Source organism: Coffea arabica, chromosome 6c, assembly GCF_036785885.1.
Source record: "Coffea arabica cultivar ET-39 chromosome 6c, Coffea Arabica ET-39 HiFi, whole genome shotgun sequence".
NCBI lineage: Eukaryota > Viridiplantae > Streptophyta > Magnoliopsida > Gentianales > Rubiaceae > Coffea > Coffea arabica.
Genome location: NC_092320.1, coordinates 13,779,998 through 13,807,978, shown reverse-complemented (window position 1 = coordinate 13,807,978; position 27,981 = coordinate 13,779,998). Strand labels below are relative to the sequence as shown.

The window sequence follows — 27,981 nt, the reverse complement described above, 5'->3', positions numbered from 1 at the left end:
GAGAGAGAGAGAGAGAGAGATGTTAAGACAGATACAAAACGATGCCTTCCTCGTACCTTAAAAAGAACTCCTCTTCATACCACCCTTAGTCCTGTTCCTAGCTAGACAAACATTTTTACCACCACCACCCCCACGCCCTCCTTCATTGCACCCTCATCTCCACCATGGAAGCCAGCGCAGGACTTGTCGCTGGTTCTCACAACCGGAACGAGCTTGTTGTCATTCATGGCCATGAAGAGGTAGATACACAGAGCGATTGGAATTGTAAAGTCTAAGCATTAATTTTGCTTAGTGTGATTAAGTATGCTGTGTAACTAAGTTTTCGTTGGTTTTTATCATGTTCATTGCAGCCTAAGCCCTTGAAAGATTTAACCGGTCAAGTTTGTGAGATATGTGGTGATGAGATTGGCCTCACAGTCGATGGAGACTTGTTCGTGGCTTGTAATGAGTGTGGTTTTCCAGTCTGCCGGCCATGCTATGAGTATGAGAGGAGAGAAGGCACTCAACTTTGCCCTCAGTGCAAAACAAGATACAAACGACTCAAAGGTAAAGGAATATAGACTTGTCCTCAAAGAAAACTCAAACCCTATGCAACAATAGCATTAACACATCCTAATGCTTCAACTTTGCCACTCTCTTGAGATGAAATCTATTCAGGATTAATTTGACCTTTCTCTGACTTTTATTTTGATCTTCTTTCTTGAAGGGTGTCCAAGGGTGGAGGGCGATGATGATGAGGAAGATATCGATGACATTGAACATGAATTTAAAATTGATGATGAACGAAACAAAAATACTAAAATTGCTGAAGCAATGCTACATGGAAAGATGAGTTATGGACGAGGACCAGAAGACGAAGAAGCTGCCCAATACCCTCCTGTCATTGCTGGTTTCCGCTCTCGGCCTGTAAGAGAAAAACATACTACTTTATCAGAGCTTGCGTATCATGCATGAAGTAGTTGTACCAATTTACAGTGTACATTCATGATATCTGGTAGAACGAATTGGCTTAAAGTACTAGCATGGTTTAGTAAAAACTTGCTGTGGTGATTTGGAAAAAAAAAAAAAAAAACTGACATGTAGTTATGCATGCAGGTGAGTGGTGAAATTCCTATATCGACTCATGCTAACGGAGAGCAGATGTTCGGCTCCTCCCTACACAAACGTGTGCACCCATATCCAGCTTCTGAGCCTGGTATACTCCACATGCGGCCCATATGATTCTCTCGAACTGATGTATGTACCTTAATCTTATTATTGACATTGTATCAATGAGATGAAAATACAGGAAGTGCAAGATGGGATGACAAGAAAGAGGGAGGTTGGAAAGAAAGAATGGAAGATTGGAAGATGCAGCAAGGAAATATAGGGCCAGAAGCTGATCATGCTGCAGACGCTGACATGGCTATGTATGTATCCAACTTCATCTTAACGTAGTTTCTTATGAATCTCTGACCAAGAAAAGCGCAATAGCCATTTTCCTTTGTCTTACAAGGGGAAAGGTTATATTAAACTTGAAATGCAGTAATTGTGGCTATGGTCTAAAAGCCAACTACCACACCGGAGTCCTTTGAATCAAGCACACATTTTTATTGTTATTCTTAGATGAACAACATCAATTTTCCAGATCTAATTGTATTCAATGTAGTTTGCATGACAGGAAGCATTGCATAGATTTTTCAAAAAGTGTAAACTGTTCCAGTTGCTGGCGAAGGATGTCTTTGCTCATGTTTAAATATTTTTACAAAAATGCAGGGTAGATGAATCGAGACAGCCACTGTCAAGGAAAGTACCAATCGCATCAAGCTTGGTAAATCCTTACCGGATGGTGATTGTGGCTAGGCTCGTGGTTCTGGCAATCTTCCTCCGATATAGAATCCTGAACCCTGTGCATGATGCACTTGGCCTCTGGCTCACTTCAATTGTATGTGAGATCTGGTTTGCGTTCTCATGGATTCTCGATCAGTTTCCCAAGTGGTTTCCAATCGATCGGGAGACTTACCTGGATCGCCTTTCTCTCAGGTTGACATAATTATGTACATAATATTAGCAGTCAGAAATTTTACATTTTTCAGTTCTGATCTCATTTAAATGCTTTAGAATAAACTTTAATCAGTTGTAATATAAAGTCCTAAAAAGGAATCAGAGCTCCAGATTAAATTTCTTCAGTAACTAGAGCTCAGAAAAAGAGTGAAATTGTAGGAGCAAAGAGAAAATTTGGTTTTCAAAAACTAAACTCGTACAGCATTGGTTCCTTAAGTTTGTGCTTATGCTGGTAAGGATTTTCTAGAACCCTGTAGCGAAGCAACTGACATCAGAGACCACGAAAACAGGAGATGTTTAAAGAAGTTGGCACAATCACCTTTGGTAAGAAAATATTGTGAATCTTGGGGAGAGATTACCCCATAGTCGTAATAATGTGAAAGAAAAACAGCTGTAATGAATCGACTTAAATCTGTCAAAACCAATACATAATTATATATGATTCACAATATCAATATTCCTGTTCAACAAAATGTCTCCGTAGTAAAGGAGACGATTAAGTGAAATTTATAGTTTTACAGACCCATAGAAAATCTGAATAATTATACCTTTAATTTGGATCAGAGCAATAATCCCTCTAAACCTCACAGCGTTTCTTTCGAAATATTCAAGAAGACAGGAATGCTGCAACAGATACAAATTTTTCACTGTTTGAAGCTATAATGTTGGTCAATTTCTAATGCAGGTACGAGAGGGAAGGTGAACCTAATATGCTTGCCCCCATTGATGTCTTTGTCAGTACCGTGGATCCAATGAAGGAACCTCCTCTTGTTACCGCTAATACAGTTCTCTCAATTTTATCAATGGACTATCCCGTTGAGAAAATCTCATGCTATGTATCTGATGATGGAGCTTCAATGTGTACCTTTGAATCACTATCAGAAACTGCAGAATTTGCTCGAAAATGGGTTCCCTTCTGCAAGAAATTCTCTATAGAGCCTCGAGCACCTGAGATGTACTTCTCGCTGAAGATTGATTATCTGAAGGATAAAGTGCAGCCGACCTTTGTGAAGGAGCGAAGAGCCATGAAGGTATAATTTTAAACACTTAAAAGAGGTTTAAAAGAAGAGACGAAAACAAGAGGTTATGTATTTTGAACTTAACATGTTGTACTGTTTTATGACAGAGAGAGTATGAAGAATTTAAGGTTAGAATCAATGCTATGGTGGCTAAGGCTATGAAAGTTCCTCCAGAGGGGTGGATCATGCAAGATGGAACACCATGGCCAGGAAACAATACTAAGGATCATCCTGGTATGATTCAAGTCTTTCTAGGTCATAGCGGCGGCCCCGACGTTGAAGGAAATGAACTTCCTCGGCTTGTTTATGTTTCCCGTGAGAAAAGGCCTGGTTTCCAGCATCACAAAAAAGCTGGTGCCGAGAACGCCCTGGTAAAGATCACAAAGATCATCAATGACCTTGCACATAACTAAATACAACCATCCTGCATCTTCTTCTCTCCACCAATATTTGTCTTTGTCCAATGCATTCTTGTTTGAAGATAATTTGACCATTTAAATTTACAAAAAATAAAAATCTCACATTCAGCCATTATGTTCAGAAATGTCTCACTTGAGAAAAACTTTACAGGTCCGTGTCTCTGGTGTTCTTACAAATGCTCCATTCATGCTGAACCTGGATTGTGACCACTACGTAAACAACAGCAAGGCTGTCAGGGAAGCAATGTGCTTCTTGATGGATCCACAACTTGGAAAGAAGGTTTGCTATGTGCAATTCCCACAGAGATTTGATGGAATAGATAGACATGACAGATATGCCAACAGAAACACGGTCTTTTTTGATGTAAGTCCCAGCAAAACCATAATTTTAACACATTATCATTTTTGGCAAGTCATGAGAAAAGTTCATAGCTTCAGCTTCTACGATATATAGGGTACAAACAAGACAACCTCCAACACATGCATTTGTTCCTCATGCCTGTTTCCTTCTTGATGTACATATGTTTCTTCTCGGCAGATTAACATGAAAGGGCTTGATGGAATCCAAGGTCCTGTCTATGTTGGCACAGGATGTGTCTTCCGAAGGCAGGCTTTATATGGCTATGAACCACCAAAGCGTTCTAAGCGCCCAAAAATGGTGAGCTGTGACTGTTGCCCCTGTTTTGGGCGGCGTAAGAAGCTTCCCCAATACACTAAACATGGCGTCAATGGAGACAGTGCAGTTCAAGGTGCTTGACATTCTTTGCCTCTCATCTAACTGCTGGATTGAAGAATATATTTCTAATTTAAGTTTCATCTGAATTCATAAATTATTATTATGTTTGTTCCTCAGGATTTGATGACGATAAAGAGATACTGATGTCTCAAATGAATTTCGAAAAGAAGTTCGGACAGTCAGCAATTTTTGTGACTTCAACTTTAATGATTGAAGGTGGCGTTCCACCTTCATCCAGCCCAGCTGCGCTGCTCAAAGAAGCTATCCATGTGATCAGCTGCGGCTACGAAGACAAAACAGAATGGGGTACTGAGGTAATGGCTTAACACAGCCAAAGCTAACCACATCTGTAACCCAAAAGTTCGTACTCGTTAACTAATTGATGCATGAACTCACATCAATGAATTTCTAGTAAATCATGCAATTTATAAATCTTTGCAAAACCCTCATTGCTACATTAACCTTCCATGTGGATGTGGTGCCATGTGTAGCCAACCATCTAGAACATAGCCATTTGATTTTCATTGATGCGTCTTGCTTTTACCACACATATATTAAGTACAAGGGCTTTGCAACATGCAGTTGGGTTGGATTTATGGCTCTATCACAGAAGATATCCTAACAGGGTTCAAGATGCATTGTCGTGGTTGGAGGTCAGTTTACTGTATGCCAAAACTAGCTGCATTTAAGGGCTCTGCTCCGATCAACCTATCAGATCGTCTCAACCAGGTGCTTCGCTGGGCTCTTGGTTCTGTTGAGATCTTTTTCAGTCGACATAGCCCTGCCTGGTACGGCTATAAAGGAGGAAACCTAAAGTGGCTTGAGCGATTTGCATATGTTAACACAACTGTCTACCCCTTCACCTCTTTACCTCTGCTTGCTTACTGCACTCTCCCCGCAATCTGCTTACTGACAGGAAAGTTCATAATGCCAGAGGTAATAACGTCATGATCCTTATCTCTGCTGATAAAATTTATTAACTGCAGGCAGATGACAGAACTAGAGCTCCCAAATGATTTTCATTTTACAAAGTCTATATGCTTCCTTCTGACTGCTGCAAATATGTCTTCGTTCTCCTTGATTCAGATAAGCACCTTTGCAAGTCTATTCTTCATTGCGCTCTTCCTCTCAATTTTCACTACTGGCATCCTTGAGCTAAGGTGGAGTGGAGTTAGCATTGAGGAGTGGTGGAGAAATGAGCAATTTTGGGTTATTGGTGGTATCTCTGCTCACCTGTTTGCTGTCATACAAGGTCTTCTAAAGGTTTTGGCTGGGATTGACACCAACTTCACTGTCACATCTAAGGCATCAGATGACGATGACTTTGCTGAGTTATATGCCTTCAAATGGACTACCCTGCTCATCCCACCAACCACTATTCTAGTAATCAACCTAGTTGGTGTTGTTGCTGGGATCTCCGATGCCATAAACAATGGATCTCAATCATGGGGTCCTTTATTTGGAAAGCTCTTCTTTGCCTTCTGGGTGATTGTCCATCTCTATCCATTCCTTAAAGGTCTCATGGGTAAGCAGAATAGGACGCCCACAATTGTCATCATCTGGTCGGTACTTTTGGCTTCTATATTTTCCTTGCTCTGGGTCCGAATTGACCCGTTTATACTGAAAACCAAGGGTCCTGACGTAAAACAATGTGGCATCAATTGCTGAAACAATCTCAATTTTCAAGTGAATGCTGCATTCTGTGGACAGATGCGTATACAGTCTGCTGTTGAAGGTGTAATGTATGACCAAGCAAAGAGGAATTACAAAAGAAAGAATAAGTCACCTGTGAAATTTTTGTTTAGCAAAAGAATGATACTCAATTTTGTATATGACAAACATAGGCGTGCTTAAGAAGTTTTCTATTAAAAAAGTTTGCAGCTTGGAGATCAACGTGTTTCCCATTTTCCCCTTTGCTTTGTTTCTTCTATTTCCTCTGACCTTGAAAATGAAACTTACTTTAACAAGTCCTGTGAGCAAAGAAGGCGTGATGATATTCAGAAACTCTTTGAATGTTTTTCAAGGAAAATGACAAGCATGTATAATAAGCAAATACATAATTGGGATCATTGCCCTAAAGAAATATCAGGTACTAATTCTGTGATTTAGCTCATATTCATGAGAAAAGAGATCTTTGCCTAAAGAACAATTGGGAAGTTTTTCAGCAAAGACATCAAAATTTTATGAAAAGAAGATATCTATCCGGAACAAATCAAAGAAAATTCCTCTAGAGATAAAACTTCCAACACGACAGATGCATAAGACCCAAATGCCAGGATAGCAGCTAACATAAATAATCTTCCACCTTTAATTCATTCAAAATCGAACATCTACTCATCTTGAACCAACAGCACTACGTTAATGTGAGTTAAGATGTACATGATAAGCATTGTTCCTGAGAGAAGTACTTTTCCTTTTCTATTGCGAGCCTTCTTCATGTTCTTGCAAAAATTGCTAGATGCTTCCTCTGAAACCAGAGTCCAAAACAGATTAATTCTTAAGAGAACTAAGAAATAACACCATCAGAGTTTTAAAGTCTGATTAAGACTTTCACTCAACTGTTGTGTACAGGAAAGTGAACATGAAACAATTGTTCCATCCCGAAGCTTCAAGTGAATAAGGTGATCAGATAATCATCATGTTATTCTACACAATATTAGTGGATTTTCTTTTAAAAAAAAAAAATGCATGATGCCAACAACAAGAAGAAAAGATTTACTCACTATGTACATCTGAAAATAAGCACTGGAGGATGACGCACTCCTGATTTAGCACTTCTGTAAAACAACCTCCCATGTGCCAACCTTTCAATCTTTGTGGGCAAATAGGAGGTGATTTACCAATAATCACCACATGAACAGAGACCATCATTAAAATGATGAAATCGGTTAGCATCCCTAACAACAATGAGTCTTTCAGTGATTTTCGATACAAATTTTGTGAAATTGTGGCAGTCTAAACAGACCCTGAGGTTCTTGATAATCCTGATCTCTGCTCCTGGTTGAGATGTTATGAGTCCAAAAGCAATAGCCAACTTCTCACTGTGGACCTTCACCATCAGTTCCTTCTCTTCATCCTCTACATCATGCAAAGCTATAACAGTGTCCGTCTGAAATCCTGCTTCTATCATCTTTCCCATTAACTTTTCCAGCATGGCATAAATTGCAGCTGTCTGTGGATGAGACCGGTCACTAGACTTAAAAACATATGGATGCCCATTCACCTCAATCAAAGTACAGCCAGGGGTCTTTGCAAGATTCCTTTTCTTAATCACTTGCCTCACCGATTCAGCTTGAGGATAATTACGGTCAACTGAGTGCAGATTCGAGAGTAAAACATAGTATCCTATGCTTTCAGGATCCAATGCAAACAACTTATCAGAAGCAAAGCGAGCAAGGTTACTGTCCTTGTGAATCATGCAAGCACCTAATAGTGCACCCCACTCAGCAGGACCTGGATGAATAGGCATCTGATTTATAAATTCCAAAGCATACTGTAATTTTCCAGCTCGGCCAAGGAGGTCAACCATACAGGCATAATGCTCAGCTGAGGGCGTAAAACCATGATCATGGACCATAGATTCGAAAATTTTTTTGCCTTCTTCTACCAAGCCGGCATGACTGCAGGCATACAAAACTGAAAGGAAACTAATTCCTGTTGGTGTGACTCCAGAATCTAACATCTCATGAAATAGTGATATTGCTTGATGCCCATGACCATGAAGTCCATATCCAGAAATCATTGCATTCCAGGTCACATCATTCTTCTCAGTCATGGCATTGAACAACCTCCGAGCCTCTTCAATGCTTCCAGACTTTGCGTACATATCAACCAGAGCAGTTGAAACATAGATGTTAGACTCAAAATTCTCCTTCTTTATCAGATCATGGACCCATTTTCCCAGACTTGGAGCTCCCAGTTGAGCACATGCTGAAAGAATGCTGGTGATTGTAACTGGATTGGGATGAATGTCAAGCATCTGCATTTCTTGGAAAAGAGCTATAGCCATTTCCGTTAATCCATTCTGTGCATAACCAGAGATCATTGCATTCCAGGATGCCAAACTTCTATCAGGGGACTCATCAAAAAGTCGTCGTGCGCAGTCCATCTCATTGAGCCTCGTATAAATAGTTAGCAGCGCAGTTGAAACAGAAGAATTAAAAACCATATTAGACTTTACACAGAACCCATGGATTGTCTGCGCAAGCTCCAAATGACCAAATGGAATAGACACAGGAATCAATCCAACAATGGTACTCGAATTAACCTTTTCACCCAAAACGAGCAGTTTTTTGAAAAGCCTTACGGCAGATTCAGTCTCGTTATTACCTGTAAACCCAGAAATCATGGCATTATATGCTATCAAATCTGGCTTCTTTAAGAGTCCAAACAACAATCTAGAAGTTGAAACATCTCCACACTTTGAGTAAAAAGAAACTAATCCCGTAAGAACATAATCATGAAAATGACACCTAACCTTCAGTGCCAGAGCCTGAATCATCATTCCAGTTCTCAACTCCTGCAGCTCAGCAGTAGCTGTAAGGACCACAGCCAATGTAGTTGAATCAAACTCAGTTCCCTCCACAACCATATCGCGAAAAGTACAAACCGCCTCATAAAAAAAGCAATTCCTCACCAACCCAGAAGCCAGAGTGTTCCAAAGGACAGTATCCCTCTCAGGAATTCCTTCAAACACCTTATACGCGCATCTAACTTCCGAGAAGCCCATATACATATCCACCAAAGCAGAACCCACAAAGGGGTCCGAGCTAAACCCAGAAACTATCACGTGCCCATGAAGCAAAATCCCAACTTTTTCGAGTTCGGGTGAAGAAACAGCCGAAACAACGAAAGCATACGTAAAATTATCCGGTCTAAGGGTGGTTTTTTCGCGAAGATGAGCATAAACAGACAGAGAATCAAGCGGGGATTTGTTCTGGGAGAAGCCTCTGATAAGCACATTGTAGAGAAACTTATCAGGCGGGATTTGGTTGGAGAGTGAGGTGAAGAGAAGCTTGGCCTGGGATATGGCTTTGACGTCGAAGAGTTTGTGGGTTAGCTTGGTGATGGCTATGAGGTCTTTGCTCAGGCCGTTGAGAATCACCTGGGCGTGGGTTTGGTTGAGCTGAGAGAGATTTGTGGTGCTTTTGAGTAGGCTTAAGAAGAAGTTTCGGTCGCGTTGAGGTGCGGCTGCCGCTGCAATGGCTCGGCAGATCATTTGGTTGAGGTGATTTCGGTGTAGAATTGTTGATGCAAATCGTTATTTACAGTTGCAATAATTCACTGGTCCGCACCATTCTAAACTTTGGCGGGAGCTCCCCTCCTCAACGATACCCAATTTTAATATATATATATATATATATATACACATATACATATTAAAGTGTACCACTTTGTTTATTATGGGTATATGTTAGGAAAAATATTTGGAAGACTGTGTTTTAAAAATTTTTCCATGAAATGTGATGGTGAAAATTCAAAATTGAGTATCAGAATCAGTGGAAAAAGTTGCTATTGGGCTGAATGTGAATTGCAAGATTTATATTTGGTTCTTACAAGAATAGTTAATTTTGGGGAATTTGAAGAAATGATTTCTACCAAGTTACAGTCTTACAGAAAGGTTTCATCTAAAACTTGGTAGACACGTACAATTATGACATGTGTCGAGTTTGTACAATAAAAAATATCTATTCAAATAAAATATAAATTTTGTAAACAGTGTTAAGTAAAGTCGAATCCACAGGAATTGAGAAAATTTGTTTCTCCTTGAGTTCAACATATGGGGGATTTTATAAAAATATAAAATAAATAATTAACTAAATTAAAGCAATGCACGAAAATATATATGAATGAATCAATAATAGATACGACTCTAGTCAAAGGTGCAACTTTTTAAACAGGGTCCATTCAACTGATCATCAATGCAAAGATAATTCAATTATTCATTAATAGATTGGTTATAATTGTTATACACGCGATAAACAACCAATTTTTTCTTACTTTTTTCGATAGTCAAGGTACGACCGTTAACTATTTCTCTAATCAAAAGATAACTCTCGGTATGATCGTAGGATTTAATTTTTCGATTACATTAAGAATTAGAAAAACCCAATCTTAACTAACAAATACGCTACGAGGGTTTGTTTAAATTAAATTATATGTTTTCCTAACATGAAACAAATCACGCTAGTCGCTACTGGTATTGACCAATTAAACAATTAATTTGGCAGTAGATTATTAGATTAATTCGAATATTGGTTCCTTGACATTCAAATAACAAAATAATCATAATAATTTAAATCAGAAAATGCACGAATACCAATGAATAAAATAAATAACTAAAAATAATTCGATTTCACAGATGTTTGGAACCACATCTTCAAGTTAATTCTTGATTAGAAAAGAAAATTTAGCTACACATCCTTAAGGGAAATCCACAGCACTCAATTGATAACAATTGCGTATGATTTTTCCTCTAAAACTAACGAAAAGGCCAGCAGAAGAGGAGCCAAAACAAGTGACGGCCGTGTATTGTACTTCAAAGAGTCACATTCGAAATTGTTGCTGGCCGATTCCTAATCAAATAGGAATCCGGCTTTCCTAATTCCTCTTGTTTTCTACTTAATCTCAACTACTAATAATAAGATATGTTCCCCAAAATATAAAAAGGAAACTATTAAAGATAATATTCCAAGTTTCCTAATCCAATACTAAGACTAATAATGAAAATTAAAGTCCTTAAAATCTTCCTCTAAAAACTGCCATAAGTTTGATTTGGACTTGAAAACCGAATCCGAACGTGCCACCATCAAATTAACTGAAAAATTGTCCCTTTTAATCACGTTTTACTCATTTTCTTATAATTAGCAGTATTAACCAAATATAAGTAGAATCCATTAATTAAAATAATATTTGACTAAAATCAAGGGAAAAATAATCATAAATTAAATAGTAATTTTACACACTATCAATTCCCCCCACACTTAGACCATGTTTGTTCTCAAGTACGAGAAACAACAATTGAAACAATCAAGTTCAAATAATGATTATCATTCAAATCATCCATTGTCGAAATACATTTAAAACACATGTCAAATATTAGTGATTAGTTTCTAAGAGATATCTCTCTGATTAACTTTTAAAACTAAGAACTCTTCTAATTTCGGGCTAACCAATCTAAGGATATAAAATATTCAATCAAAATTCGCCAGCAAATAGTTCAACTATTAAGCAAAATTTCAACATTAAGCTCATGGATCAGCAGGCTAAAACAATTATTCACACACTTGCATATTTTTCACTATTAGCTCATCTTTTTTTTAAAAAATATCCCCATACTTAAACTCTCATTTTTTTCTTTTTGTTTCGGAAAAAAGTTTAGTCCTTAACCATTCAAGCCTTTTGATGTGAACTCCGACATCTACAAAATGAAGGATCTTGGTTACTCAGCCATCATCGCTTAAAAATCACATACTCATAGTTATTGTCACTTTTTAATGTGAAAGTCAACACTTGTGGTAAAAACTCTCGGTTACTAGGCAACGATATTAATGGAATATAACTAAACATTATTCACAAATAAGTACCCAAAATAAAATTAAAGACCACACAAGCTTATTTTAGTTTTCAAATATGGAGAACTAAGATTGATAGGTGAACCAATTTACATGAAAAAATGTCAGGCAAATACAATGCTTAGAAAACTTAATCAAAAATTGTAAAAGTCACAAAATCACAAATATTCACCATAGAGACACCTGCAGATTTCACCACATCATATTTGACACATTAGCATATAAATTTGAGACAACTAACCATTGCTTATCAAGAATAACCACAAAAATGTACAAGAAGTGGCAAAAATTGGATAAAATTCGACAAATTCGAACAAAAAATTTCAAAAAAAATACTTACACTTGCATTTTTCTATTATACTACCAATATACTACTTCCTTCCCCCCACACCTAAATCTTACATTGTTCTCAATGTAAGAGGTAAAAAATAGAATAGAAAGTAAAAGGGACAACACAATTTTCCTGATAATTGAGAAGGGTCATGGACAGCTACGAATGGAAAGGGCAGCGTGAAGTGACAGCGAACGACTGACAAGGAATGGATGGCGGTGGTGGCCTGTGAATGGTGGGAGCAATCCGCGATAAACGATGAACCAGCAATGGACAGCGGAAATGAGTGGTGGCAACCAGGGTTTTAAAGTCGGGTGGCTATGAAAGAAATAGGGGGGAAAGAAAGAAAAATGAGAGAAAGAAAGAAAGAAAGAAAGAAAAGAGAAAGAAAAAGAAAAAGAAAAAGAAAGAAAGAAAAAGGAAATAGAAAAGAAAAAGGAAAATAATATTTATGGTTTCCCTAGGATAAGATGTTGTGCATTACTAGTTACCACGTGCTCTCTAGGCGCGGGCGCATCATGTTGCTAAGTTTACTCCAAAATCGAAATATGAGCTCTCCAAGCAAATAAGCGTGGGCACGTCATGTTAGTCCAAATGCTTCTGACGATGGAATGGAAAATTATCGTATTACCACTTGTCCTCTAGGCGCGAATGTGTCCTATCAAGAGGAAGTCTGCTAATTATTAATAACGAAAAATTAAACCACCAAATGTGAAAAATCTACAAAAAAAACATATTGAAACACATAAAAAAATGAATTGGGTTGCCTCCCAATCAGCGCCTTTTTTAATATCTTTGGTTAGACATGGAGTATCACTTCTCAATCCGATTGTAATTCGAGATTTCTTGCAATTTGTGACATCTTTTCAAGATTCAGATCATCATTACGGGCAACCACCTTCTTTAACTTTTTGCCCATTTTTTCATCATAAGTTACTTTCAACTTCTGATGTTTGTTCGCAGCAACTTTCAACTTACCCTGCAATTAAATTTAGGAAATTCTCATACAAAGGGATCAATAGCATGAATGACAAACATAGAATAAGAGTTAACAAGATATTTCATTATATCAAAAATATTAAAATGGACTAATTCTCCATTAAATTCCATTGTAAGAATACCCTTGCTAACATCAATCTTAGTTTGGGTAGTACCCAAGAAGAGCCTTCCTAATATAATAGGTGTTGGAATTGGAGCATTTCTATCATCCATGTAAATTACATAAAAATTAGCAGGAAAAATTAGTCTATCTACTTGAATTAAAACATTCTCAATTATCTCATATGGATAAGCAAATATACGATTAGCCAATTGAATTATTGCCCCTAATTCTTTCAAGGTTCTAAATTTAGGAAATCATAAATTGATTTAGGCATCACATTAATAGAAATTCCTAAATCTAGTATAGCATTTTTAATTTTAAAATGTCCAATATTACAGGGGATAGTAAACATACTTGGATTCCCGCATTTAAGCGGTAGTTTTCTTTGTAAAATCACTGAGACATTCTCATGTACCACAATCTGCTCATTCCCTCTCAATTTCTTTTTGTTGATGCACAAGTTCTTCAAGAATTTAGCGTATTTTGACACTTGTTTGATCACGTCTAACAAAGGGATATTGATTGCCACCTTTCGAAATATCTCCAAGATCTCGTTTTCCTTACCTTGCGTTTTTAGTTTCTCTAACTTGTTCGGAAAAGGTGGTGGGTTAGTTCTAACTTTAATTATAGAATCAGGAATTATCTTTGAATTCATACTTCTCATTTCTTCCTTTTCAAGCCCTTTCTCAATCCATTCTTCATTTTTATCTTTCGAAGTCACGAGTTCTTGTCCCTCAACTTCCTTCCAGATCCTTAAGGTTATTACACTTACATTCTTCGGATTGACTTCAGGTTGAAATGACAATTTTTCTTGAGATTGGGATTCCAGATGGTTAATTGATATTGCCTTCTGATTTATTTGATTACGTATCTCCTGCATGTCAGAATTCATTTTCTATAGGAACCGTGTAATGTTTGCAATTAATTCCTTCATCATGTCTTCTAAAGAAAGACTCGAATTGGAAGAAGAAGGATGCGGTCGAGATTGGTATTGTTGTTGGTACCTCTGTTATCTATTCAGCATGCAGTTCTATTGTCTGTTCCCTCCATAGATAAAGTTTGGATGATCCCTCCAACTTAGGTTATATGTATTAGAATATGGATCATTCTGCTCTTTTGGTGCGGGCACGTGACTAGTCATATTTACCTGTTCAACTCCTTCATCTTGTAACACTAAGCACCAATCGTAGAATAATTCGTGTCCTTACAAATACCACATGTTTTGGCCTAGTACAAATTTTCTACAGCCAATTGTCAAATAACCAAAGTTAATTCAGATAATTATTGTTGAATTGATGAGACATTTACCTCATTTACTAGACGAGTAAGAACATCCTCTCTTGTGCTAAATTGTTGAGAATTTTTTGCCATCATTTCTATCAAATTTCAAGTTTTTTTAGGAGTCTTATTCACCAAAGTACCTCTACTGGTAACATCTATAAGACTTCTATTTGTATATAGCAAATTTTCAAAGAAATATTGAATCAGGAGGTGCTCGATAATCTGGTATTGGGGCATCTAGTATACAGCTTCTTGAATCTCTCCCTGTAGTCATGGAGAGACTTCTCCGATTGCTATTTAATGCCACATATTTCCTTCTTCAAACTGACAACTCTAGACGCAGGAAAATATTTTTTCAAAAATTTCTTCTTTAACTGTTCCCAAGTTGTTATACTATCTGGTGGCAGATAGTACAAACAATTTTTTGCTACATTCTTGAGGGAAAAGAGAAATGCTCCCATTTTTATCTACTCCTCAGTAATTTCCGGGGGTTTCGTACTTGTGCATACTACATCAAATTCTTGCAAGTGCTTGTAGGGCTCCTCACCTGAAAAATCATTAAAAAGGGTAAAAAATGAATTAGACAAGACTTTAATTCAAGAGGGGCATTATCATTTAAATTCGGAAAGGTAATGCATAGTGGCTGCTGATTTAAGTCTGGAGCAGCCAACTTTCATAATATTTGAGTATTAGCCATTTTCGACGTCTTCTTGATTAGAATCACTCGAGGTGTCATCAAAAGAATTCGTCAGTTCGACTTCTGGATTGTGCCTCTGAAATACAGTGACTAACTGCTATTCTCTGTGTTGTTTGGTCTCCTTCTTTGTTTTATACGCAGTCTTCTCTACTTCAAAATCGAAAAATAATTTGCCTGTACGAGAAGAGCGAGGCATAAACAAGAAAAATGTCAGAAATTAAAAATAAAATAATCTCAAAAAGAGACTAACTAGCCAATGCCAGTCCCGGACAACGGCTCCAAAAAATTGACAGGTGTCGAACCTGTACAATAATAAATACCTACTCAATAAAGTATAAATTGTGTATATAGTGGTAAGTAAGATCGAATCCACAGAGATTGAAGAAATTTGTTTCTCTTTGAGTTCAACGTACGGGGGATTTTATAAAAATATAAAAATAAATAATTAACTAAATCAAAGTAACACACGAAAATAAATATGAATGAATCAACAATAGATATAACTCTTGTCAAAGGTGCAACTTTTCAGATACGGTCCATTCAACTGATCATCGATGTAAAGATAATTCAATTACTCATTAATAGATTAGTTATAATTGTCATACATGCAATAAACAATCAATTTTTCCTTACTTTTTCGATTGTCAAGGTACGACCGTTCACTATTTCCCTAATCAAGAGATATACCCCTAGGTATGATCGTAGGATTTAGTTTATTGATTGCATTAAGAATTATGACAGATTAATGTTCGGGCATTAGCCATAGTGACTTCTTCCCGATCCGAATCACTTGAAGAATCACCAAGCGAGTCTGTTGGTTCCACTTCTAGCTCAGGTCTCTGAGATGCGGCACCGGAGTGCTCTTCTCTAAGCTGTCTAGTCTCTTTTCTCGTTCTGCGTACGATTTTCTCTACCTCGGGGTCGAAAATTAATTCACCTGTACGAGAAGAACGAGGCATACACTCGAAAAGCACCAGAAAATTGGAATAAAAATTAATTTAAAAAGAAACAAATAACTGACACCAGTTCCCCGGCAACGGCGCAAAAAATTGACAGGTTGTCAGCCTGTGTAATAATAAAATCTGCTCAAACTAAAAGTAATTTCTGTAGATAGCGGTGAGTAGGGTCAAATCCACATGAATTGGAAGTAATTGTTTCTTTTCAAATTCACAGTGACAAGGGGGTGTTTTTATATCAGGGGTGATAATTTAAGCAATTCAACTAAAAGAAAAATAATAAAAATAAAATAGCCAACTAGAAATTAAATAACTATTTACTAAAATCAAATGAATGATAATTAAGGATCTAGTCAAGGAATAACTTCAGCAATGGTTCACCTAATTGATCATTGAAACAAAGGCAATTCCGATTATTCATTAATAAATAGGTTATAACTGTCAAACAAGCGATGACAGTCAACCCCTCCTTACTGTGTCGGTGATCAAGGTACGCCCATTAATCACTGCTCTAATTAGAAAATAATCCTAGATACGCCCGTAAGATTTAATTTTTCAATTGTCTTACGTATTAGAGGAGCCCTATTCTAACCAAATAACGCGCTACCAGGGTTATTTTAGATTAATCCGCATATTCTCCTGACACAAATTTAATCATGCCAGTTGTCACTATTTTGAGGCAATTAAACAATTACAAATTTAATACCTCAATTCACAATAAATTATTAAATTAACTAATTATCCGAATCCAAGACAACCAATTAATTCAATAATCACAAGTACTATAATCAAGAAATATGTGAATACCAATAAATAAAAGAAAAAGATAAAATTAAATCGATCTCATAATTTTTAGGCGAATCAAAGCCTCCGTTGTCCCTTAACTGGAGTGAGAGAGTTAGTTCATGTGATGAAAAAAAACCATACGAAATTGGCGAGGAAACCGCGGCCATCAATTGGGAAATGGTAAACTCGATTCGATGGAATACTGACTGAAAAGAAAAGCTACTGGAAGTACTCCATTGTTTTTGCTTCTCTTAACATACGGAGAAAAGAAAACTACTCAAGGCTAAAAGGACAAGTCAAAGCTAAAGCTACCAAAAAATGCTTCCTGACATGCCAGGGAGACCAAAAGCTACCCAGAAAACAAAAACAAAAGAAAGGTCAAAAAGCCCCCCATTGTGCCCTTCCTCTGCACAATTTCTATTTCGTCTCCCGTGCACTCTATCTCAATTGCGGCGGCCCACAGAAGAAAAGAAGACTTCGGCCCAAATTGCCCAAAAAGGGCTTGCGTCTCTTTTGTTCCCAAAATGCCTCTGGGACAAACCCTATCATTTAGACTCCTTTTCTGTTAAATTGGCACTAGTTATTATATTTTTACTCTACTCCCTAAAATAAATGCAGAATACTAAAAGTGAGTAGAATCCTACAATTAATTCACATCAGATCAGGTAATAGGGGAAATTAATAATAAAATAAATAATAAAATTACACCCTATCAAATTAGAAAAATTTAAATCAAACTAATAAACACGTTACGAGAGTTTGTTTAAATTAGATCATACATTTTCCTAACATAGAACCAATCACGCTAGTTGCCACTGGTATTGACCAATTAAATAATTATGGATTTAATCGGTTAATTTGGCAGTAGATTATTATATTAATTCGAATATCAGATCCTTGACATTCAAATAACACAACAATCATTAGAAGTTAAACAAGAAAACGCATGAATACCAATGAATAAAAGAAATAAATAAAAATAATTCGATCTCATAGATATTTAAAACCGCGTTTTCAAGTTAACCCTTGACTAAAAAAGAAGATTTAGTTACGCATCCTCAAGAGAAATCCGCAGGACTCCATTGATAACAATTGCGTATGGTTTTTCCTCTAAAACTAACGAAAAGGCCAGCAGAAGAGAAGCCAAAACGAGTGACGGCCGTGTGTTGTACTTCAAAGCATAGTTATTAAAACCAACCCGGACATCAACCCGGCAAGAGGACCGGGTTGACGGGTCAGTGGTTCAACCGGTGGGTCACTGGTTGAACCGTTGGGTCACAATATATAATAAAAAATATATATAATATAATTAAATAAACATGTAAATTATAATATAAGTACAGACATTCTTAAATCTCAACAAGTTATAACCTGTTCATAGTTCATAATTCATTTCACACACATAAATATAAGTATCAAACCATGAAACATAAGTCATAAACGACCAATTCAATACAACCAAACATAAAGTCATGAACATAAACAAAGCATCATAGAATTGCTCCAAGGTTTGTAGCTCATCAGTGAATGAATCTAAATTTGATTTGACAATTTGAAACCTTAAAAAGACACTGGCAACAATATCTACATTTTGAACTAATATATCAATGACGGGTTCGAGGCAAGTGATTAAATACAGGTAATGAATTTAACCATGTTGAAATTAAATTCTCAGAAGCAAAGAGTATTAAATGGCACTGGAAATTTATGTAACTACACATGTTGAAGTTCGATGCAGAGGAAGAAGAAATAAATAATCATCCAAAAAGAAAGAAGAAACAAAATATTGCCTGCGGTCAGAGAATTCGGAGAGACTTAACTCCTTAAGAGAATAGGGAGAGAGACCGTCAAACTCCACAAGAGGATTGAGAGGAACAAAGCTTCCTGGAAGCGGCAGCTTCGGTGGCAGCGGCAGCGGCGGTGGCAGCCTCGAGTACCTTGAGCTTCGATGGTAGCAGCAGCTTCAGTAGCAGCGGTAGTGGTAGCTTCGAGTACCTGGAGCTTCGGTGGCCGCGGCAACTTCAGTAGCAACGACAGCGGCAGCTTCAGTAGCAACGGCAACGGCAACGGCAGCTTCAGTAGCAGCGGCGACTTCCTTGAAGAACTTCGAACTTCCAAGTTCCAATTGCTTGCCTCAAACTTCGAACTGCCAATGCCGACAAAACAATGGCCGAATCCCAGAGAAACAATTCTCCATTTGTTTTGTTCTCGCTTCTCAGAGAAACAAAGAAGAAAGCAATCCCTAATGCTTAAATCCCCAATGACGGCCAATTGGGCCACATGCCCGATTCCCTCTTCATTCTTTAATTTTTCTGATTTTCTCTTTTATTTGGCTAAAAAGACGATAATGCCCATGTAGTATGAATGGTCTAAATAAAAAAATTGGATAAAACGGTAACTTCAAAAAAATTACCAAAACCCACCGGTGGGTTTATCAATAACCGCCGGTTCTAGCGGTTCTATGGTTAAACCGTCCGGGTCGAACGGGTCAAGGCGGGTTCTTTGCAACTCCGATCTAACTAGAAAACCAGCCCGGTTTTATGACCGGGCCACCGGTTTGACCGGTCCGACCGCCGGGCCGGGCCAGGTTTAATAACTATGCTTCAAAGTGTCATACTCAGAAATTGTTGCTGGCTGACTCCTAATCAAACAGGAATCTGGCTTTCCTAATTCCTCTTGTTTCCTACTTAATCTCAACTACTAATAATAGTAAGATATGTTTCCCAAAATATAAAAAGAAAACTACTAAAGATAATATTCCAAGTTTCCTAATCCAATACTAAAACTAATAATGAAAATTAAAGTCTTTAAAATCTTCCTCCAAAAACTAATTTGAGTTTGATTTGGATTTGAAAACCGGCCCCGACGTGCCATCTTCAAATTAATTGGAAAATTGCCCATTTTAATCACGTTTCGCTTCTTTTCCTACAGTTAGTACCATTAACCAAATATAAGTAGAATCCATCAATTAAAACAATATTTGACTAAAATCAAGGGAAAATAATTATAAATTAAATAGCAATTTTACACCCTATCAAATTACTAGATATATTTAACGTATGAGATTGTTGAACATATATAACGTGTCTAAAAAATAATGGTGAACATACCTAAGTTTTAAGAGAAATGATGCATTTAAATTTAAGGAACAAGGAAAAAAGAATAACAATAGAAAGGAAAACAAAAAAAAACAATTATCGATAGTTTAGAATTATCTACATTTCTAAAGTCGCAATGTATTTTACTTTTCTATATATTTTCCTTCAAAATGATCTCCTAAAAAGACATAATAGCCAAGAGCCATAGTTAATTGTTGTGTCCAGTGGCTGTTTCTTTCTCGTTGTTAACAGCCAACTGAATTTTTTCTGTCAAGAAGTCATTGACTCTTACTGACTCAACCAACCTTAATCCCAGAGCGTACTCCAAAAGCCGGCTTATTAAATTCGAAGGCTTTAGTTACTCCAAGCTTGATGTTGAACTAGAATCTGGTATATATGATTCAATGCTTGAATAAGGAGCATTTATTCCTAAGAGTTAGATCTGCGATGTCACCGGCCCAAGCCCTCATTCTTGCCCATTTGGCAAAATCAACAACAGACTGAATTTGTTCAATGCCTTTATGGCAAAAACATGTTAGATTGAAATTAGAGAAGCTTTCTCGACTTCCAGTACTATCAATAATTCAATGTGGCATACAGATCTGTCAAAAACTTGGTGGGCAAATTGTTCAAGAAGTACAAATTTTGGTTAGTTATAATTAACGTATTCCTATGGGAACTGGGAAGGGCCTTCCTTATCAAATATTTGGAAAGAGAAATTACAGATTTCCTTTATGTTTTGTTTTAAATTAGCTTAATTCCTTCGTCCTATTTCTCATTCCTCATTTCTTCCTCCCCTAACTCCCATATTCTCTTAATACTGTCTTTTTTTTTTTCGTATAAAGTACAGAAATGGTAAAATTTAAGAAACGAGATGGTAAAAGGAGGAATTGAATCCAAAATCGTTATTCTCCTAATTCTAGAAAAATGTGTTCAAAACTTAGTAAACAGATGAATCCCATTTAATGTTTAAAAGAAAAAAAAAGAAAAGAATCCCATTTAACACGCTGAAAATAATAATAGATTTGATTTGACTAATAGCCGTTCAACCGCCTAACTTTTGTCGTCACTCTGGCTACTTCTTTGGTATCCAGCCATGACCTAGTTTGGTTGCAATAGAATACCCTTGCATGCAGTCACCTACTTTTGGCTTTTGAACACATTCATCTCTCCACTAATGCCTAAAATATGATCTGATTGGATTAGTTTCGGCATCACATTCAAATGCCACGGCTTCTACACGCAATCGATGCATTGAATCTCAAGTTCGCTGTTTAATTAACTCATCAGACCATATGAAAGAATGAGTTTCATTTTAGATATATATCACATTCACACGAAAGCGGTACAACTATGACTCGTACAACCTGTTGATGCAATTTAACCAGGAAAAGTGTGTTTCATAGTTGTTAAACTCTTGTCTTTTTACAAGGAGCAGTTACAGGTTAAGGTTTGAGAATCTTTACAATTAAGCGTACTATGTGGCATGGAACTTGTTCGGGAATTTCTATGGACACAAATTGGACAGAGTTTGAAAACCCCTCCAATATATGATAGCACGTGGAAGAGTTATTAGTCCCCGGCTCAAGTTGGTTAATTTGGTTGGTAAAAACGAATCGTATACTTGAATTTCACCGTTGATACTAGAGATGTGTTGGCGAGTAATCTGTAAGAACTCCTACAAGCAATCTATGATTCCAACGGGAGATTGTTCAAATTCATAATAGTGATCGGAGCAAAATTCATCTAAACTTTTTGATTATAAAAAAGGAAGAGTTATTAGTCACGGTGGGCAAGTCAAGGACACGTCCTTTTGGCCAACGTTAAAAATATTGGCAGTGAAATTTGTAAGGAGATTACAAGTATCATTTCCTACTTATTACCAGAAAATGAATCATCAGTGACAACATTTTTAACTGGTAACAAGCATCTCATTTAAGAGGTCTTTCAGTGACAATATTAATATCATGCACGTTATGTTGTCTATTTTTTTTGAATATAGTAGTGTGTCAAAAAAATTGTGGAAGTTTAGCGGTCAAAGTATAGGATTTGAGAAAACTAATGGTCCGAATGATGGTAGTTTACATCTCTTCAATCCAAGACGGCAAGAGACCAGTGTCCTGACATGAGTAGAAGCAACAAAGAAGTCTATGATTATAATACGTCTACGATTCCAGCAATGTGTCAGAAAGCGTTATATTGCATTTTATTAAATTCATATTTATATCTTCTTTTGAGTACCACTTGAATTGAAAATTGGAGCCCGGTACGTAATGGTATCCTTACATCATAATCAAACGTCTAATGACTTAATTAATCTAATAGACCTTTTACATTTAATTCCCAACGGTAGTTAGGTCAATTACTTGGCTATAAAATGGGTCTACATTTTGGCAAAGACATCTAAACTTCATTCCCATTGTCTAGCACAAAGTTTACAAAGGGGTAGTCAATATCTGCATAATGGCTGATCTTTCATCAAAAGCTCAAGTGGCCAAAAGGTATTGTTCATGCTGGTAATTCTCATTACTTCTCCTGCATATTCTTCAAGATGATCTGACCTCATTCCTTTTTTTCCTCGTTTTTGAAAGATTGGAAGGTAAAGTGGCTCTGATCACTGGCGCAGCTCAAGGAATAGGTGCTTGTATGGCAAGAGAATTCGTCCATCATGGGGCCAAAGTAGTCTGTGTTGATATCAATCAAGAGCTGGGGCGATCTGTTTGTGATGATTTGGGCACTGAGAATGCTTCTTTTCTCTACTGCGATGTAACCAAAGAATCTGATATAGAAAATGCAATTAATCATACCATTAACAAGCATGGAAAGCTGGATATCATGATCAACAATGCTGCAGTAGGAGATGAAAGGAAACCAAGTATCCTAGACAACGATCTTTGCGACTTTGAACGTGTGATGCGAGTTAATCTCTCAGGTGTTTTCTTAGGCATCAAACACGCAGCCCGAGTGATGATCCCAGCGCGAAGTGGGGGCATCATAAACCTGGGAAGCATTTCAGGAAGTATTGGAGGGATAACCTCCCATGCGTATACTAGTTCGAAGCATGCCGTAGTTGGCTTGACCAGAAATGCAGCTGCAGAGCTTGGGAAGCATGGAATCAGAGTCAACTGCTTGTCTTCTCATGTTGTTTTGACACCACTGTCTCAGAATTTCTTCAATTTTGGTGAAGAAGGACAATCAAGAGTTTACACAAACCTTGAAGGGATGGTTTTGAAGCCTGAAGATTTAGCCAATGCTGCTGTCTATTTGGCAAGTGATGAGGCAAGGTTCATGAGTGGACACAATCTCATGTTAGATGGAGGATTCACTGTCACAAATCCTGCTTTTGGATTGTTTTCAAGATTCTAGTGCAGACTTCGTCTTTAGAATTATTCATGTACTTTAGGATACGTAATCCTGCTTTTGGATTGTTTTCTGTCTTCGTTTTGGCTTTTTGCACTCATAATTTGCTTCTTCTTCTTTTTTTTTTTGGCGAATGTTGTACACTTAGTTTACATGAATATAGTGCTACAACAATTAACTTGCGTAAAAACGATATTGCAACAAAAAAAAAGTTTCTGCCATGATTTTGAGGCAAATAATATAACGATAGGGAAACATGGTTCAGGACATTACATAGTTAGAACAAAAATATTAAAGGGGATAATTTGCCTTATTTTTAAACTTAGAATAGAAAAATAGATATTAAATCAAACTTGAGGGGGTAATGTGAAAATTAAACTATTTATGTTTTGTTTGGGGACTCAAAACCAAATTTAATAAGTTGAGAGACTGAATAAGCACTTTTAAAAATTGAGAGATCAAATAGAATTATTATTAAAATTTGAGGGACTGTGGCAGTCATTTACCGATAGAAGAATAAAGACAAGAATCACTAGGAAAACAAGAAGAGAAATAAATAAATAGAGGAGTACGTTCCAGCATTTTATTGACGCTGGAGGGTTAGTGTTTCAGGAAGAAATGTGTAATTAAGTCACTATATGCGAAAGTAATTCCATTGTAGCGGGTGTAGTTTAGTGGTAAAAGTGTGATTCGTTTTGTGCATCTAAATCAAAAGTTATGCGTAAATTAGTTTATTTCAACAATCATAAATTGAAATTTCTCGGTTAAATTTTTTTTTCCTTTGTTCTTTCTCAGATTTCATTTGTCAAATCTAAAATCTTAGATATTTTTAATTTGGGTCTCATGGCTTTGAAGTCGAAATAGAGTTTGTTTTTGGGATTAGATCACTACGCAACTATTTTCAAGTAACTTCTGAACTCCTGAAAAAAAGGTCCCGTGATCCCATTTTACACCATTATTGAAGGCGTCGACGACATCTGAACTGGCTTGCAAACTTTCACGTTTGGATATTTTTGTCTTTTCAATAGTTAAGCCAATTGTACATATTTTCCCCTTTTTGAAAACTATGGCCGTTCCATCTGTTTCGGTACCCAAAGCTTGGTCGTCCTGCTCGCATTACCAGCCGCTTGCCACTGGCCCCAACTCCTCGGGTTCATTTCTATGTATTTGTCAAAATGAAGTTTTAGTTATTTTATAATCAACAACAAAATATAATAAAATAGAAATATCCTTAGCGAAATTACTTTCCTTTGAACATAACTAGCTGCCAGAAGTAAATAAGAAACATGGGTGACTTGGACGTTGAATAGAAGTAATCGCGAAAGACTGAGGAATAGAAGATTAAAATTTGGCAATAATATATTTGGAACAGTCCAAAAGCTTGGTAGCTACGAAAGACATCAATTTCACATATCCAAGTGGTAGAAACCAATAGATGCATTGCATCTCAATTCTTGACTGCTTAATTAATTCATTAGGTCATCAGGAAGAAATGGGATTTATTTTCAGACATGCGACTATGCAATAATGACTTCAACAGCCAAGTGGGACGCATTGTTCTCTTATCTAAATGCCATGGTGCATAATTCATCTGAACAGGAGATATGTGCTTCTTGTTTTATATTCTTGTCTTTTTACAAGAAGGGGGTACAGGTTCAGGTTTGAGGATCTTTCCAATTTGGTGTATTATATGGATCTTGCCAAGAGATGAAGGTTTTTGGTCAAACTAGTTTCCAGCCAGGAAACTCCATGGACATTGCTCAACAACCTTCAAATGTATAATATGATTGCAGGGACCAACCCGAATACTGGAAGTTATGGCAGAGCCAGTTGAGGACATGTCCTTTTACATAACGTGAAGACTGACAGTGAAATCTATATATGAAGATTGCAACTGTTAAGCAGGCGTACCTATTGAGATATATGCAGTATATTTGACTATGTTAATATGTCAAATTAGGAAAATTTTTAATGTTAATATGGGGTCAGTAAAGGCATCTAGTAAACCTCTTAGTATATTTTATTGTTAATGGTAGTTAAGTTGCTTGGCTATAAAATGGGGCTAGGTTTTGGCAAAGACGCACACCAACTTCTCTCTCATTTCTAGCTCAAGTTCACAAAGGAGTTATCATCACTTAATGGCTAATCTTTCATCAGAAGCTCAGGTTGGCAAAAGGTACTAGTGCTGACGATTCTCATTCCTTCTCCTGCGTTTTCTTGAAAGATAATGATCTGACACGGCATTTTTCTTTTTCTCTTTTGTTTTCCTAAATATTAAAGGTTGGAAGGTAAGGTCGCTCTGATCACTGGCGCAGCTCAAGGCATAGGTGCTTGTATGGCAAGAGTGTTCGTCAATCATGGGGCTAAAGTAGTGTGTGTTGACATAAATGAAGAGCTGGGGCGATCTGTATGTGACGATTTGGGCGCCGAAAATGCATCTTTTCTCTATTGTGATGTAACCAAGGAATCAGATATTGAAAATGCAATTAACAGGACCGTTCACGAGCATGGGAAGCTGGATATCATGATCAACAACGCTGGCATAGCAGATGAAGGAAAAACTAGCATCCTAGACAACGATCTTTCCGATTTTGAACGTGTGATGCGGGTTAATCTCTCAGGTGTTTTCCTCGGCATCAAACATGCAGCCCGGGCGATGATCCCAACGCGAAGTGGGAGCATCATTAACCTGGGAAGCATTTCAGGAAGCATTGGAGGGATAACCTCCCATTCATATTCGAGTTCAAAGCATGCTGTCGTGGGCTTGACAAGAAATGCTGCTGCAGAGCTTGGGAAGCATGGAATCAGAGTCAACTGCTTGTCTTCTCATGTTGTTTTGACACCACTGTCCCAGAACTTCTTCAATTTTGGTGAAGAAGGACAATCACGAGTTTACACAAACCTTGAAGGGATGGTCTTGAAGCCTGAAGATTTAGCCAATGCTGCTGTTTATCTGGCTAGTGAGGAGGCAAGGTTCATGAGTGGACACAATCTTATGTTGGATGGAGGATTCACCGTCACAAATCCAGCTTTTGGATTGTTTTCAAGATTCTAGTGCCTTCTTGATGTAGTTCAGGATTAATTATATTCCTTGAAAACGTAAAAGCAACTATAAATTCCTGGACACTGGAATTTAGCCAAACTTGAATTCTGATTTTTTTTTTTTTTATCTGCAATGTAATTGGCTTGATCACAAGTTACACTTTTTCTATAAGTTGCGTATTATTCTAATTACATTAATTATTCTAATGATAACTACAAGTACTAGTCCAATGCTTTAAGGAACTTAATCCACTAATGAGTTTGAACTAAACTAGTTAGCGAACTAAATTCGAAGAAACTTTTATCAAATCGAGTTCGATTCAAGTATCTAAGCAATTTAATTTATCAAACCGAATTCGATTTAACTATCGAATAATTTGATTTATTTTTCTACCCAACTTTTCACTACACGGGAGTTGGAGATGGCTCCACCACAGAGGAATTCACCGAAGCTTCTTCAAGATGGCACGGCAGTTTCCACCATTTCATTGGTATTAGACTGACACACAATTGTACATGGTATTCTGCCGCACGTCAAGTCAATAGGACAACTGACAGGGGTGACTTCAAATACCACTAGTGATAAAGGACACACTCAGTCCATGTGCAATTTAAAACAATCGCTTTTTATACGGAAGAAATTGGTATAAAGTTTTAATAAACAAAAAAAAAACTTTGATCTTTAAAAGCTTTTTTAATATTATTTTAATGAATTTGGTAATTATAATGTTTATGGTTGATTTATCGATGAAAGTTAGTTGTGCTATTGGATGACAATACATAAACAATATGTTAATCAAATGATAAAAGTATAATTAAGGTGATTATGATGATAATGTTGAAAATTTAAAAGTGACAAGTATGGTCTAATTAAATTTCACCTATTTGCACTCCGGTTATTATGTCATCAATTCATTCTCATTAATTTGGACCAATACCATAACAAATGCATTTTTTAAACATTTCTTTATATATGTTCTACCCGCAAATATAATAAAAGAATCATATTAATTACTTCTCATATAATAAAACAGCATATTACTTCTCCTACAAATGTTCCATCTCAACTAATTAATTAACCATTCGTTTACTCCTTTACAATTATTAATTCCTGTGATCGGTTTAATTAATTGTATACATTATTCCAAAATTTCTTCCAAAATATTTAAATTATCTCCTCTTTTGTCAATTTATGTAATTAAATGAATCAAAATTTATCTAGTTCTGTACATACATAAATTATTTATTTTTTCTAATTTCTTTTCAGTTACGTATCTAACTTTGCATTTTCTTCATTATGTCTATTGTATATAAATTAGAAAACAATAGTAATATTAATAATGTCTTGGGTCTTATTCACCCATGTGACTGATAAATTGGCTTGGGTCATTTCAATGTGGAACCCACCATCACGACACTCATTTAAGTTCCGGTAGCCTTAACCCACGCCAAAAACAACCTTGAATTTTGCTTTTCCTAACGTGTCTGGCTCCTACCACATCCGTACCACATCAAACCACTGTACCAATGGATTGGT

The 27,981-nt window shown here is 36.7% G+C and overlaps 4 protein-coding genes across 6 annotated transcripts; 3 read left to right on the top strand and 1 right to left on the bottom strand.

Annotated features, from left to right (window-relative positions):
• The first annotated feature begins 6 nt into the window (after window positions 1-6).
• Window positions 7-6,110, top strand: LOC113693693 (cellulose synthase A catalytic subunit 7 [UDP-forming]). The gene is made up of 13 exons (XM_027212297.2): window positions 7-239; window positions 351-546; window positions 707-906; window positions 1,096-1,195; window positions 1,289-1,409; window positions 1,756-2,022; window positions 2,729-3,074; window positions 3,170-3,433; window positions 3,633-3,845; window positions 4,020-4,230; window positions 4,335-4,531; window positions 4,800-5,153; window positions 5,304-6,110. Exons 1-13 carry the CDS (start codon window positions 165-167, stop codon window positions 5,883-5,885), a joined length of 3,126 nt encoding a protein of 1,041 aa, XP_027068098.1. The 5' UTR covers window positions 7-164; the 3' UTR covers window positions 5,886-6,110.
• On the bottom strand, window positions 4,706-9,533 carry LOC113693694 (pentatricopeptide repeat-containing protein At4g30700-like). 3 transcript variants are annotated; one of them, XM_072052993.1, is made up of 2 exons: window positions 6,941-9,533; window positions 4,706-6,187 (listed from the first exon to the last, which is right to left on the bottom strand). In XM_072052993.1, the coding sequence occupies exon 1, from the start codon at window positions 9,433-9,435 to the stop codon at window positions 7,054-7,056; it is 2,382 nt and encodes a 793-aa protein (XP_071909094.1). In that variant the 5' UTR covers window positions 9,436-9,533; the 3' UTR covers window positions 4,706-6,187; window positions 6,941-7,053. The 3 variants fall into 3 exon arrangements, with proteins under 3 accessions (XP_071909094.1, XP_027068099.1, XP_027068101.1); XM_027212298.2 differs by having other exon boundaries at window positions 4,706-5,853; XM_027212300.2 differs by lacking the exon at window positions 4,706-6,187 and adding an exon at window positions 6,322-6,684.
• A 12,866-nt stretch (window positions 9,534-22,399) lies between these two features.
• On the top strand, window positions 22,400-23,524 carry LOC113691500 (secoisolariciresinol dehydrogenase-like). Its single transcript, XM_027209651.2, has 2 exons — window positions 22,400-22,543; window positions 22,634-23,524. The coding sequence occupies exons 1-2, from the start codon at window positions 22,506-22,508 to the stop codon at window positions 23,406-23,408; spliced, it is 813 nt and encodes a 270-aa protein (XP_027065452.1). The 5' UTR covers window positions 22,400-22,505; the 3' UTR covers window positions 23,409-23,524.
• Window positions 23,525-25,338: 1,814 nt separating this feature from the next.
• Window positions 25,339-26,616, top strand: LOC113691590 (borneol dehydrogenase, mitochondrial-like). The gene is made up of 2 exons (XM_027209797.2): window positions 25,339-25,578; window positions 25,683-26,616. Exons 1-2 carry the CDS (start codon window positions 25,541-25,543, stop codon window positions 26,455-26,457), a joined length of 813 nt encoding a protein of 270 aa, XP_027065598.1. The 5' UTR covers window positions 25,339-25,540; the 3' UTR covers window positions 26,458-26,616.
• Window positions 26,617-27,981: the final 1,365 nt, after the last annotated feature.